This window comes from Eptatretus burgeri, chromosome 7, assembly GCF_056783735.1.
Source record: "Eptatretus burgeri isolate ZD-2024b chromosome 7, Ebu_testis_v1, whole genome shotgun sequence".
In the NCBI taxonomy this organism is placed as follows: Eukaryota; Metazoa; Chordata; class Myxini; order Myxiniformes; family Myxinidae; genus Eptatretus; species Eptatretus burgeri.
In genome coordinates this window covers 34,002,223-34,018,112 of record NC_140967.1, presented here as the reverse complement: position 1 = coordinate 34,018,112, position 15,890 = coordinate 34,002,223, and the positions used below count along the sequence as shown (strand labels likewise).

The 15,890-nt window shown below is 43.4% G+C and overlaps 1 protein-coding gene across 4 annotated transcripts in view; it reads right to left on the bottom strand.

Moving 5' to 3' along the window:
- Window positions 1–15,666, bottom strand: part of TAF6 (TATA-box binding protein associated factor 6) — a 58,007-nt gene extending 42,341 nt beyond the window's left edge. For 2 of the 4 annotated variants that reach the window (XM_085888006.1, XM_085888009.1), the window contains exons 1-4: window positions 15,552–15,666; window positions 11,406–11,590; window positions 7,271–7,357; window positions 732–885 (exon numbers count right to left, since the gene is read on the bottom strand). In XM_085888006.1, the coding sequence (XP_085744132.1) occupies window positions 732–885; window positions 7,271–7,357; window positions 11,406–11,564 (400 nt within the window). In that variant the 5' untranslated portion in view covers window positions 11,565–11,590; window positions 15,552–15,666. Of the gene's footprint in view, window positions 1–731; window positions 886–7,270; window positions 7,358–11,405; window positions 11,591–15,290; window positions 15,312–15,551 lie in introns of those variants that run through there. The other 2 variants (XM_085888008.1, XM_085888007.1) reach the window with 2 other exon arrangements.
- Between the last annotated feature and the right edge of the window lie 224 nt (window positions 15,667–15,890).

The window sequence follows — 15,890 nt, the reverse complement described above, 5'->3', positions numbered from 1 at the left end:
ATTTTGTTTGATTGCCAGACAGACAGAGAGAGCAAAAAAAATTGTCACTCCTCCCTGTGCATGCGTGATTGTGACGAATTCTGAGCCAAAGTATGGTAAAACGGCAAACTTATCTTTCTATTCATGTTCCGATTCGTGTTCAAAATATAACATTCGATATGAATAAGGTGTTCCTCGATTATAAACTGAGAAGACGGATGGACGGACATGAACCAATTGCTTATCCCCGCTTTCCGTTTCATGTGCATGGGGTCATAAAACAGTAACCTTTAATTTCTGGTGTCAAATGATAACTGTCAATATGCTCGAAAAGAACAAGTTTTATTTCCCATTTTATTGAAAAAGTGGCCTTTAAGTACACCAGGTCCCACATACTGCAGGAAATGCTAATTATCCAACTGAGTTACACCTCAGTGTGCAGACCTACAAAGACCTTTCAATTGGCAAGCTCATTGCTCTACCTCGAATGAAGGAAGAAATCACATTCTTGCATGGAACATCAAAATAATTCACAACTGAAAACCGAGTTCACCTGAGAGGTAAAATTTTGTGCCAAATTGGTAATTGCAATCAGATATTCCTCAAAGTTGTGTTGTAAATAAAAAAACAATTTTTCTTCTCGTCGTGTGTATTAGAAATGAAGTCACTAATCAACAATAATAAGGAATACACAATAGAATGAAATAGCTTATCCATCGCAAAACGGATATGCAGCCCAACTGACCCCTGACCTTTGAGAGAGACATCAAGGGGTGCTCGAGGAAGTGGAGTGTTGATAACATCACTTAATGTCACTTCCTGCTCATCATAGAAGAACAGTTCACGCCCACCACCACTTGCAAAGCGGAACGGAATGGACTCCTTAGGGTAGAAGCCATAAAGTGGCTGCACAAGGGCAGAAAATGTGAGAAGCAGATAACACCAAGACTCGTAAACTTTCATTGATAAAAACACGAACTAATGCACTCCTTAAATTGAAGTCGTAGGGCTATTAGTTTTTAAAATCTCTTCCAAATGGATTTGAGTTGCAGGTGATCATTGTTGGAAAGCAGTCAATGAATTAAGAATAACCACGATATGTGCAATGGTATCGAATTACGAGTCAACCACAATTGTTTGCCGAGCACGCATCTTTACTCTTCCAGTAAAATTTTACAATTACACTTCGGATCTGAAGTTTTAGAACACCCCCATTTTTCCAGTTTTCACTGAAATTTAAGCAGTTTAATGTTTCAATGTCCTCTGAAATTTAAGCATAGAACACATAAACAATTGCAGATAAAAAAAGAAATCATGGAGTCATTTTGTTGAACAAAATTTAATCTAAATTTTTGATTCATCGAAGCAGCCACCTTTTGCAGATATAAGAGCCGAACATACTCTTGGCATTCTTTCTACAATGGAAATCAAATATTGTTTGGAAAGTTCTTCCCAACACTGTTGCAGAAGTTCCCACAAGTGTGTTGCACTTGTAGGTTGATTTGCTTTCACCCTTCTGTCCAGTTCATCCCAAACTAGTTCGATGGGGTTTAGGTCTGGAGACTGTGCTGGCCATTCCATGATTTGAAGCCAACCGTCTTGTTCCTTTCTTCTAAGGTAGTTCTGACATAGCCTGGAGGTATGTTTTGGGTCATTATCTTGCTGTAGGATGAATCCCTGACCAACTAGGCATAGACGAGAGGGTATTGCATGGTGCTGCAAAATGCTGTGGTAGCCCTTTTGGTTCAGGGTGCCAGTCACTGTGCAAGTCGTTGACTCTGGATCCAGCAAAAGAGCCCGAGATCATCACGCTTCCTCCTCCATGTTTGACAGTTGGTGTCACACACTGAGGAATCATCCTTTCGCCTACCCGACGGTGTACAAAAACCCTACGTGATGAACCAAAGATTTCAAATTTTGATTCATCGGTCCATAAGACCTTCTTCCAGTTTTCAGTAGTCCACTGGCAGTGCTTCATGGCCCAGGCAAGCCTCTTTTTCTTATTTTGCTATCTTAGCAATGGCATTCTGACTACAACTCGACCTGTCAAACCTGCAGCTCAAAGTCTTCTCTTCACAGTTGAAACTGAGACTTCCTTACTTCGACCAGTGTTAAGCTGTGCTTGAAGCTGCTGTCCTGTGAGCCGCCTATCACGCAAGCTGTTGACTCTCAGAAACTTGTCTTCTGATTGTGTTGTGGCTTTGGGTCTGCCAGACCTCTTCCTGTCAGTTTCTTCCAGTTTCCAAGTGCCTTTTGATGGTGTAGGAATCTCCACTCACTGACACCTTGGCTTCTTTGCAATTTCTCGAAAGGAAAGACCGACACTTTTAAGGGTTATAATGGTCTGTCTGTCTTCCTTTGTTAATTGTCTTTTTCTTGTAATTATGATAACAATATACTACTTCCTGCAGTGCAATGTTGTCCAAATAATGCTTCAGAGGGTGTAGTAGCACAGTCTGTTCCATCACTGCTTTTATACAGAGAGAGGGTTTGTAATTAATCAACAAAAGTTGGGACACCTGAAGGAATTGTTTGCATTAACTTTAAAGGCTTAATTTACTTCCATTGCTGCAGAATAGCTGCAGTTGCTAACCCATTACTTGTTCCCTGAAAAAGGCCTTTTTAACAATTCTGAAATTTACATTATTTTTCAGTTTTTGGTAATATATATATATATATATATATATATATATATATATATATATATATATATATATATATATATATATATATATATATTTCAGTTTTTGGTAACTTAAACTTTGTTTTTTAACCTCTGGCAGTTTACCGCTTTGCTTTGTATCATTTCAGGTTATTTACTGGAGTTGAAATGCTTAAATTTCAGTAAAAACTGGAAAAATGGGGGTGTTCTAAAACTTTCGACCGGTAGTGTATATATTTATTTATTAGTGTTATTTTTAATCAGTATCAAAAATTGTCATTCCTAGTTTAATCGCACATAAGAAACTGCAATGTGAGCATTCAGCAGATGCATCTGCAAACCAAAATCGTAAAACTGCAGCAAAACCCACCATAGCTATTTTCCACATTCAACCACTGGAAGCGGTTCAGTCCCATAAACTTCTGGACCTCACCATCAGCCAAGACCTCTCCTGGGATAACCATATAATGAAAGATGGCTTCTAAACCCAGCTGCAGACTGGGCATCCTCTACTGTGACGAGTCATTCCTTGGGAAACCCGAACTTATAGCAGGCTACATGACATTTTTCCATAGCTCAATGGAGTACTGTTTTTCCTTTTGAGGCTGGTGCCCTACCTTCACAGGTCAGGTCAGGTCAGGTATGGGAGCATGTGCCAGAACAGCGCGTCGCTGCGTCCACTTTCCGCCGGTACTCCAGGGGCCTCCGTCTGGCCATCCCCCAGGCAGATGCCAGGCCCATCCCCATCTCCTTGAGATGATGGTCAACCTGCTGCAACCATGAGGAACGTGGTCGGCCCACTGGCCTCCTCCACTCATGAGACTCCCTCGCTGAGAGAATCTGGTGAGCAGGATCAGCGTCAGGAAAACGAGCCACATGTCCATACAGCCGCAGCTGACGCTCACGGACTATGCAGGTAACAAATCTCATCCGAGTCTCTCTCAGCAACCGCTCGTTGGACACAAAATCCGACCAGCGATAGCCAAGGATTCTCCGAAGAGACCTGGTACCAAAGGAATTAAGTCTCCGTCTCAAATCCTTGGTCAAAGTCCAAGTCTCGCACCCATAGAGCAAGACTGGAAGTACCAAGGACCTGAAGACTCGGACTTTCATCCTCCCGCACAGGTACCGGCAGCGCCACACCCCACACCAGTGAATCCATGACTCCCCAGGCCCGACCCAGACGTCTATTGACCTCCGGCTCACAACCTGCGGAGACATGAATATCACTGCCAAGGTAAGTGAATCTATCCACGACCTCAACATCCTCACCACAAACAGACACAGACAGGACAGCAGTATCCAAGATGTCACCGAAAGCCTGGATCTTAGTTTTGACCCAAGAAATCCGTAATCCCAACGGCTCCGACTCCTCATTCAGCACCTCCAGGGCCCCCAAGAGGATGTCTAAAGTCTCCGCAAAGATGACTGCATCATCCGCAAAATCAAGGTCCGAGATCTTGACATTGCCAAACGATGCACCGCAACTTGATCTCTCCGACATCCTCCCAAAAATCCAGTCCATACAAGTGCTGAAAAGTGTGGGGGCAAGTACACATCCCTGACGAACTCCAGTAACAACTGGAAATAAGTCAGAGATGGTACCACCACACTTCACAGCACTCTCAGTACCAGAGTAGAGTTCAGACATCAGATCGATCAGTCTCGGTGGCACCCCACGAAGACCAAGAATCCTCCAGAGGACATCCCGATTCACTGAATCGAACGCTTTACAGAGATCAACATAGGCTGCAAGCAGCCCCTGCCGAAACTCTCGTTTGCGTTCGGTGAGGACACGAAGTGCAAGGATACGGTCAATCGTTGACCTCTTTGGTGTAAAGCCTGACTGCTCTGGACGCTGGTGCTCAAGCAGATGGTGGCGAACCCTATCAAGAATTATCCGAGCAAAGACCTTGCCCGGCACTGAGAGCAGCGTCACCCCTCGGTAGTTGTTGCAGTCTTGGCGATCACCCTTCCCTTTCCAGAGAGGGACAACAAGGCCCCTCTTCCAGTCAGTTGGGATGATGCCTGTGTTCCAGGCAGAGCACAAAACTGCATGCAACGACACGAGTGCAGCATTTCCACCAGCCTTGAGAAGTTCAGCATGGATGCCACAGATCCCTGGAGCTTTGCCCCGTTTCAACTGGTTCACCGCAGCCCGTGTTTCCACAAGCGATGGTGGACCACAGTTGATTCGAGGGTCAGCAACAGGGATTGTAACACCCCTGACATCCAACTCGACAGCTGGGGGATCAGCCTGGTACAACCGCTCAAAGTAACCGGCCCAGCGGGCCTTCACTTCAGACTCCTCTGTCAAGAGCCTACCACTCTCTGCTCGAACTGCAGTGCTCCGAGGGATGGGCTTGGATGAACGTAATGCGCGAATTCCCCTGTAAGCGGGACGAGAATCACCTGTCCACAGGTGATGCTCTACCCCCTCACAGATTCCTCGCACATAGGCCTCCTTGTCCACCCTCAGTGCACGTACAGTTTTACGCCTCAGCTCCCTGAACAGCTCAGCTGTGCCATTCAGCCTGGCCCTGCGACTCTGGTAAATGGTATCCAGTGTCCCTTGAGAGACAAAATTCTTCTTTGCCCTGCGGTGAACTCCAAGGCATCCACCGGCAACATCAAGGACGGTGGTCTTGAAGGTGCTCCACAACTCTTCAGGACCCCCCAAAGCACCCAGACCCCCCAAGTGTCCACTCAGCCTGTTCGCAAACTCCTCAGCTACTCTCTCATCCCTGAGCTTGGCAACATCCAGCCTAGGCTGGGATGGTACCATTCTCCAGGATTTAAGGTGCAGCTTTAGAGTTGCTACAACAAGCCTGTGGTCAGTATTGAGGAACTGAGCACTCCGGTAGACCCTGCAGTTCTGGATCATCCTCCAACGACCGTCAATGAGGACATGGTCAATCTCCTTTGCCACACCGTCAGCGTTGGAATACCAAGTCCAGCGATGAGCTTGCGGGCGCTGAAACCATGAACCAGCCACCCTAAGTCCATGACTTCTTGCAAAGTCAAGGAACTTAGTGCTATTCTGGTTCATAGTTCCTGACCCATGGGGACCAACACACACCTCATAACCATCCCTATCAGTTCCAGTCGATGCATTGAAATCCCCCAAGACTAGAAGTGTATCTCGTCTGGGGCACTGATCAACCACAGACTCGAGTGTGGCGTAGAATGCATCCTTCACGGTGAGATCACTCGCCTCAGTCGGAGCATAAATAGAGACCAGGGAAATGACACCTAAGGAGTGGCGAATCCTTAATCTCATAATACGCTCGTTGACCGGTGTTACCTCAATTATCATTGGGGTCAGCTTATTGGACACAGCTACAGCAACTCCTTGGGTATGGTAACCATCAGAGCGACCAGACCAATAGTAGGTGTAACCACCCACCATTATCTCGCCGCAATCCGGTCTCCGAACCTCAGAGAGAGCTGCAATCCCGATGTCCAAACGCTTGAGCTCAGATGATAACAGAGACAGGTGATCATCCTCTCTTAGGGATAGGACATTCCAGGCACCCACCCGAAGGGACCGCCTCAGGTTAACCCAAGGAGACCGCCGTCTGGTGGACGACACCTCAGCACCACTCCGACACACTCTCCCGCAATCTGACCCAGGGATGTTACCCCGTGGTTTCCCTCCTATCAAAGATTGGGGGTCCCGAAGGCTTTGCCCCAATCCTGTCATCCGGTGAGCTGCCCTGCGAAGGGAAGCTGCACAGGAGGTACTCCCACGGAGTGGGTTTTCAGATTTTTTTGCGTTTTTGCGTTTTGCGGAATGAAGCGTTTTACGGTGGCCGGAGTGAAAATCCTGCCACCAACCTCCTAATAAGAAGTAACCCAACTGCAGGAGGACGTCCGCAGACACAGTTGGGCACTAGATATGGATGGCCGTTGGCTCACAAGGAGCTCCTCCGCCCTTTGATATGCAGCCTTCACATAACCTTCACAATATTGATAACCTGCACAAGTCTCTCCTGAATCCTATGGAATCCAAAGCTCTCAACACTGACATCTCCCACAAGGAAGCAGAAGCTCAAGGCCTGCAGCTCTTTCATCACGGATGGAATGGTGGCTCATTTATTCCTGCCTCTCATTTCTTGCTTGCTATTCTCTTTCATCCCCCACCCCCCCCCACCCCAATCTCTCCCAAGTACATCCAGGTCAGAGGTGTTTTTCTAGAAACTCCTTGTGAAACTCCAGAAATTCAAACTTAGCACTCACTTCCACTCCTTTAATACAATCTTCTATCACTTGTGAAACTTACTCTTTTTGTCTGTTCGATTCATTTCCCCCAAGGTTTGAAGTTAGCAGTGCTCCACCACCTTTCCCCGTGATATTTTCTATCCTCATTCTACACCTAACCCATCTCTTAATCCCAACATCTCCCATTTAATTTGCGACGTTTCCTTCCCTACTCTATCCCATCCACCTGCTTATTCATCCCTACGTTGTCCCATTTGCAGTGCATTTCCCTTAACCCTCTGTCAACTCACTCTTCCATGAACCTCGACTTTGCACACAAAAAACAGTGAATATAAAAGCAAGAAAGGAGGGACAGCTCATTACCCAGAGCAAGACAAATAATGCTGGCACAGTCTCTCATTATCTCACCTCAACATTCTTCAGTTTGAGAGCATGATCAAAATCTATCATTGAAACTTTGCACCGCTTCCCATGTCTCATGAATTTTGCAGCCTCCTAAAATGTGAGGAAGGTGAGAAAGACAAGTTAACACGTTTAACATGACCACAGAATGCAGTTCATACCTGAAAAATATCTATTTCACGGATTTTACTCTGACCCTTGTTTGCGATTCAAAAATTCGCCCCATAAAAGCTCTTTGGTTTTGAGTCACAATTCCTCTATGCTGATGTCATGCCACAACGTCATGACATATTAAACAATCACCACAATGTATGTTCAGTCATCATGTTATTTAATTCATAATAGGTATGCCTACCTGTCATTTCGCTCGCAGGTTTAATGACTTTAATCAAAAGACAGCACTTTGTACTTCACAAACATATTGAATGTCTATCTGCAAATATCAACGACAATGTAAAATTGAAGTGAAAAACACAAACAAGGATCTTTTATAACATGTAGTTGTTGTTGCTGCAGTGGTGGCTGTGGTTGTTGTTGTATTTGTGTGTTCGTTCCATGTACTTATGTAAATATTTTTTCTATTTATTTGAGAAGTATTACTTTATATAATTTTGTATGCTCCTTCCATGTCCTACTAAATTGTTCCTGCTGGTGTGGAATGAGAAATGTTACCGTTGGAACCGCTGCATCAAGCTACCATTATGCTTGTTCTTCTTCAATCCTGGAAAGAGGGCTTTTGAAACAGGCATCTTTGTGACCAAACGGACACAAATTTTTATTCCAAGTAAATTGATTATTAGCATTCCAATGGTACCATTTTTATTCTACGACAGCAAGAACCACATTAAAGCTCGAGGTCCTTCTACTTCTTCTTCAATAACTGATATACAGGCTTTCAAAGCAGGCATCTTTAAAATTAACGAACACGGATTTTTCTTCCAAGTAAACTGATTATTCGCTTTCCATCCAACAAAAATTGATGATTACCTTTCCAACGGTACCATTTTTATCACTCTACGGGCAGCAGGAACCCTTTAGAATGAAGCCTGACACACTGACGGACGGTTATCCTTTTAGTAATAGATAATAGATTGTTGACAGATAAGTAAATGAGAAAAGCAAATCGTCCAGCATCATTGGGGAAAAAAATGTCAACATACTGGGTACTGGGTACTCGCACTGGGTACTCAGAGCAGATAATCAAGACTCAACCGCCGCTGAAGGGAACCATAATTATCAGTGGAGTATGCCCCCAAGTTTATTCGACAATTGATAAATCAATGCAGTTTATGGGCTTTGAACTTGTGGATAGCTAGAGCATAATGCAAAAGGTCAGATGAGATTTCAAGACTTTACCACAACATCCTTCTTGCATGTGATACACATCAAAATAAACTAAAAATAATTATAACTCGCCGAAACCCCATCACAGACGGATTCCGTTCATTCAACCACCCTCACCAGCTCAACCACACTCGAGGGACATGGACTGGACAGGGCGTGCTTGCCCCCACCTACTCATCACCCGCCCCTGCCCCATTCTCCCCCGCCTTCAATTTGCTTACCCCCGCCCAAAAATTTAATTACCCCGGCCCCGCCCCCGCCTCTTCACTACCTGCCGCTGTCTCTTGATTCCTCGCCCCCCTGTCCACCCCCTCACACTCAACCCCGCCTAATTCACCCCCGCCCCGTCCACTCATCCCCCACCCCATTTCCCCCCATCTCCCGCTTTCAATTTGCTTACCCCCGCCCAAATATTTGCTTACTTTGCCCCTCGCCTCTTCACTCCCTGCCCCTGTCTCTTCATCCCCCGCCCCCGCCTCTTCACTCCTCGCTCCCGTCTCAACGAAAAGTGTTTATTCTGCTTCAGAGTTGAAGTTTGACTGTTGCCACTATGTTCCATGCACTCTTACAGGTACGAAGTTTCTTTCAGTCCAGGTCACAGTACCGAGAAAAACGTGACGCGACCGCTCAGAGGAGCACAAAATTGGTCCTTCAGTATTAATATATAGATAGTAATAAAAACAAAAACCGAAGATATTGTAACAAAGACGCGTCATCAAGTCAAAACACATTAGAAAGCAGAACTCGGTGAATACATTGCCCTAAAAACGATTAATTCTAGTTTTTGATGATGAAGGTTCAATCATCTGTTGCAAGATGCAATTCACATGCCAGAATGTTGTTCTGTCTCCCCAACCACAGGCCCCATCTCCTTTTCCCATAACCCCAACATTTGGTTGTACTTTGGAATTAATGGGAATTCAAATATTCCTCTAGAAGTTCTAATGCTTATACCACATGGTGGCCTTCAAGTGGAATCTCGCATAATATATGTGGGCCAACTCTCAAAATGGTCAAAGAAAGGGGACACGAGTTCTCCGTTACAGGAACACAGAATATCCAAAGTAAGCGTATACACACACACACAATAAAGAAGAACCTCAATGAGGTATTAAAAACCATCCATGGGAAAATTAGCACAAATGAACTACAATTGGAGGCAGTCTGGGGTTCGGTGTCGATCCTGAAAAGAGCCCTCGGAACAAAACTCTGAGAACAAAGGTTGAACAGCTTGGTCCTTGAACTGCAATCCCTTACCGAAGCAGAGGTGGATACTTTGAGTCCTGGGAGGACTTCGTTCTTTCTACCTCCTGAAACCCACAAATGGAGACAACAACCAATGACACACACTTTTTGCAGATATGCATACGGTAACCTGTCCACTCACATTCCTCCAGCACCCACTCCCCCATTCCATCCCTTTTCAAGATGGGCTTCGTTGGAAAACTTTTTTTTTAAGGCATTGAAGACCTTCCACGTGTTACACAAAGGAGAGTCCAAATTATCACCATTTTTTACTGCAATATGTGGAGTTGTTTGTGTCTTCTTCTTGCAACCCCCTCTGAATGCCATGCTCTCATCAATAGTCAATAGCCCGAGCTGACTGTACTAGTGTCATGGTTTTCCCAAATTTTATGACTTCCAGATGCAACCCCTAACCAGCACAAGAATGTGAAAGAAAGTGAGGAGATTTCTTGTCATATTCCATCATCATCATCATAATCATCGTCATCGTCGTCGTCGTTTTATAGCTGTTTCCATGCTTGTATGTGGAAGCCGTGGTTCACCTAATGGCTGCTTTCCAGGCTGCACGATCCCTTGCTAGCCCTCTTGTTTGGACTTTAACTCTAAGACTGTCTCTCAGCAATACATCCCACGTTTTCCTTAGATGGCTTCTAACTCTCCTTCCATTCACATTCATATTTATACACCTTTTCATCCAGATGCTCACCCCCATCCTTTCCAGATGTCTGAACCTTCTCAACCTACCCCTACGCATAACCTCACTAATAAATTATATACCTAACCTATCTCTTAATTCCACATTTGGTTACCCATCCTTCAGTGTAATACACATTTTTAATCACTTCTACCACTGAATGTGGATGGAGGTTTTGTTTTTTTTACCCCAGTTTGTCTGTCTGTCTGTGTCTGTAAGCACGACATCTCAAACAGTTGTGGACAGATTCGAACAAAAATTGGTGGGCAGGTTGGGTGTATGACGAGGACGAATTGATTCTATTTTGGTGCAGATACGAATCCGTATCTGGATATGGGAATTTTTTTTAATTTTCAAGTGAGTCTTCATGATTTAGGGATGGGGACAAAAAGTATATACCAGTATAGCATGACATTTCAAAAAGTTATGGATGTACACAGACGAAACTTGGAGTACAGGTTGAGTGTGTGACAAGGCCGAATATATTTGATTTTGGTGAAGATGCAAATCCAGATACGAGAGTTTTTTTTTAATTTTCAAGTGGTTCTTCACCATTGAGAGGTAGGGCCAGAACTCTCTACCAGTATAGCATGATATTTCAAAAAGTTATGGACGAATTCGGACGAAACTTGGTGGATGAGTTGAGTACGTGACAAGAACAAGCCGATTCGATTTTGCTCCAGATCCAACCTATTGGTAGGATACAAAACGTACATGGCGGAGGTATGCCTTCTACCAAGTGTCGTTCTCGCTATTATTTAAAACAACACATAATCACACACCAACATTAAATGCTTAAAATGGTATGAGTGGGAACACAACGAAAGGGCACGTTGTCTGATCAAGGAGTGCACGTACCTGAGTAAGCTCCTTGAGGCGGTAACTGACATCTTCACTCAGCATCTGACAGGCCTCCTCAGGCAGCTGTGACACCCCCATCGACTCAGCAATGAGACGTACGGACTCCACGGGAAGCATCGGCGTACTGACACGGACCTTCCGCTCCTCCTCGGCCATTGCATGCACGGCACAAAATCTCAACACTAGAAAGAGCAACACAAGGAACACAAGGAAATTAGAAGCAGGTGGAGGCCATTCAGCCTTTCTACTCCTTACAAACTTATGCCTATGCCACATCAACACCATACCAATTTATCAACACATCAAAATAAGAAAATGCTAAATGTTTTTTTTTTTTAATGAAGTGTTCTTTGTGGATTTTTTTTGTAGTTTTTGTAAAAAAGAAACAAAATGTATTTTTTTTTCTTTCCAGGGGAGGGCCAAAGGGCATAGATGGGCTTGGGTAAAAAAAAAACACAACATCAACTACACAACACCTCTTGATGAGACCCCCACCAACAGCACTCCATACACATGCACACAATCACCCATCCATGCTCAAGCTTCCAAAAAGTCCTGTCAACATGCCTATACCCCTCCATCTCCAATACTTACAGGTACCGATCTAATTCTTACAAACATATCTACTGTTCATCTCATCTACTGTTTATCTCATCTACCACAATTCTTACAAACTTACCCACCGTTTATCTCATCTACTGTTTATCTTATCTTATAAACCTATCTACCACTTATCTTATCTACAATTCTTATAAACCTATCTACCACTTATCTTATCTATAATTCTAATAACCTTATCCACTGTTTATCTCATCTACTATTTATCTTATCTACTGTTTATCTTATCTAATACAATTAATATAAACTCATCTACTGTTTATCTTATCCACTACAATTCATATAAACTCATCTACTGTTAATCTTATCCACAATTCTTATAAATTTAACTACTGTTAATCTCATCGACTGTTTATCTTATCTACTACAATTCATATAAACTCATCTACTGTTAATCTTATCTACTACAATTCATATAAACTCATCTACTGTTTATTTTATCTACTACAATTCATATAAACTCATCTACTGTTTATCTTATCTACTACAATTCATATAAACTCATCTACTGTTAATCTTATCTACTACAATTCATATAAACTCATCTACTGTTTATCTTATCTACTACAATTCATATAAACTCATCTACTGTTTATCTTATCTACTACAATTCATATAAACTCATCCACTGTTAATCTTTTCTCCAATTCTTATAAATTTAACTACTGTTATTCTCATTGACTGTTTATCTTATCTACAATTCCAATTTAAACTTATCTACTGTTCCTGCTGCCACTACTTTTCCAGGGAGACCATTCCATGCATTAACTCCTCTGAGAAAAAGTCCCATGCCTTACTACCATCTTAACTCTCCTCTTCTTTCCTCTCAGGCTATGGCCCATGATCCTATCACTGTCTACTCTGCTGAATTTTTCTTCTGCACATATTTTGTCTACACCTTTAATCAACTTAAGTCATATCACCTCGCAACGGCCTCCTTTGTAGTGTAGAAAGCCTTGACTCCTTCAGCCGCTCCTCATAGCTAAGTCCAGCTTGGCCCGGAATCAATCTAGTAGACCTGCGCTGAACCCTCACTATGGCATCTATGTCCTTCCTGAGTTGTAGTAACAAAAACTGCACACAATATTCTAGATGTGGCCCTCACTAAATTCCTATACAATTAACACCACCTTTTGATATATAAATGATCCCCCTCCAAATACAACCTAAAACCCGATTTGCTTTTCCTATTGCTGCATGGCATTGTGCTACCTGCTTCCCTCTCGTATCGATTACCACCCCGAGATCATTCTCCTGTGTGACACGCTCCAAAATTACCCCTTGCATTCTGTTGGTTCACGGGCGCTATCAGTGACCACTATTTTTGTTGTGTCTGTGTGTCTGTCTGTCTGTCTGTCTGTTTGTGACTCTCTCCAGAGCATAGCTCCGTGACGTTTGATGCGATCTTGATGAAACTTGGACACAAGCTAGATATCATGGTCTAGTTGTGTCTTTTTGTATGAGGGGCATCCCACGCCCCTTGTGGGCGAAGCCACGCCCACTTGAACTTTTTATTTATTTTTTATTGGTTCGCGGGTGCCAGCATTGACCATTATTTTTGTTGTGTCTGTGTGTCTGTCTGCTTGTGACTCTCTCCAGAGCATAGCAATGTGACGTTTGATGCGATCTTGATGAAACTTGGATACAAGCTAGACATCATGGTCGAGTTGTGTATTTTTGTATGAGGGGCATCCCACGCCCCTTGTGGGCGGAGCCACGACCCACTTGAACTTTTTCTTTATTTTTTTATTTTTTCTTCTCAATTTTTTTCTCGCAATTTCATTTCCTAGAAGCTGTGCGTAATGTCCACAAGTACAACATATTAAAAAATCCGATTTGATTTGGTCAATTTTGATGGAAGAGATAGGTTTTTACGGTTGGGCTTCCTCAAAAGCTTCCACTAACTCAATTGTACCTATCGTGGCATTGTTCAATAATGCCCGCGAACCATCGTCACCTCCCGGCTGGTAATCTATTTTCATCGTTCTTTCCCATCCCCAACACCTGACACCTGACACTTGCTCAGGTTAAATTCCATCTGCCAATCTTTTGCCCAATCTATACAAGTATCAATACTTTCCTGAATCTGATCACTACCCCCTATGTCAGGGGTCTCCAACCTGCGGCCCGCGGGCCACATGTGGCCCCTTAGACGGATTTATGTGGCCCGCGGTGCCCTATTAAGTTTACATTACAATGCGGCCCACGATACTGCCAATTTGTCAGGGTCAATGATCAAAGCGTTCTGTAATTTTTATTATGATTTTGATTCATATTAGACACATGTGTTTTTAACACGATGATTCATTTATCATATTCGTTGGCAAGAAAAATACATTCAGCACTAATTTTTGTGTAAATTTCCGCATATTAATTATATTATTTTTTCCCCGGAATTTAGCGTCCTTTTATTGGGCGTGGCCCTCCGCCCCTCACCACTTTCGTTTTGTGGCCCTCCGCCCAAAAAGGTTGGAGACCCCTGCCCTATGCTATCCACCTTACCTCCACGCTTTGTGTCATCTGCAAATTTGGAAAGCCTACTCTTCACCCCATTATCTAAATCATTGATGTAAATCATGAATAGTATTGGTCTGAGTACTGATCCCTGAGGTACCCCCACTACTTCCCAAACAACCTCCAATATGGTACCTCATCAAATGCCTTCTTAAAGTCTAGATATACTATATCTACTGCCTTTCCCTCATCCACCCAATCAGACACTGCTTCATAGAACTCTAAAAGATTTGTTAGACAGGAACATGCTGACTTGTTTTGTTTGGTAAACCCATGCTGACTACCTTTAATTGATTTGTTTGGTAAACCCATGCTGACTACCTTTAATTAGTTTGTATTTATTTAAATGGTTCCTCATCTTGTCCTTAATTAATGTCTCCAACACCTTCCCCACAACTGAAGTTAAACTAACAGGTCTATAGTTTCTCAATTCTTCTCTGGATCCTTTCTTAAATAATGGTGTTACCTTTGCTTCTCTCCAATCATCCGGTACCTGTCCTGACTCCAGTGAACTATTGAAAATATCCGTTAATATCCCACTTACCTGCTCAGCAACCTCCATCAATACTCTCGGTTGCATATTATCTGTCCCCGGAGCCTGATCTACTCTTAGATGACCGAGCTGTTCCTTTACCTCGTCCACTCCAACCTGGATCTTCTGTAAAAGCCCTTCCTCACCTGCTTGATAGATACTCTCAGCTACTGGCAATTCTCCTGCCTTGTTCTTGTGTAATAGTTGAAGCAAGATACCTGTTTAATAAGCCGGCCATCTCACTTTCATCACGATGCACTATCCCGGAACTATTCCTCAATTGGCCCACACTGGTCCGAACCTGTTCTTTTTCCCCTGATTATACTTAAATAATGCCTTGCTAAAGTCAAGAACGCCTTTTGCAACAAAAGCAAAAACAAAATTACTAACAACAATGTTAACAAAAAATTATAAACCCGATTACAATGTCGTAAAAACAACAAAAGACTTGAAACCGCTTAAGATCTATTACTCATTACCTCCACAAACACGTTGCCCTGACGATCACAGAATTACTTCCGGGTGCATCGTTTGAAAAGCTTCCGTTTGCATAAAAAATTATGTAATTAAAACGGACGATCAAAATCTCTCAGCTTTCATCCAAAGGACGAAAATATATACGAAAGTAATTTCGTAAGATCTGAGTGCTTGATGTGTTTTATAAGTCGAAGGGATTAGATGACGTCACGAGTTTACAGCACGAATCACTGATCTCTCCACACAAACTGGGATGGCTGTCACGGGGAGGGAATGCGGAAGTCAATGCGCCGCCATCTTAAGACCCCCAATTAAAGCGACTGCACACATTGGTCGTTGCG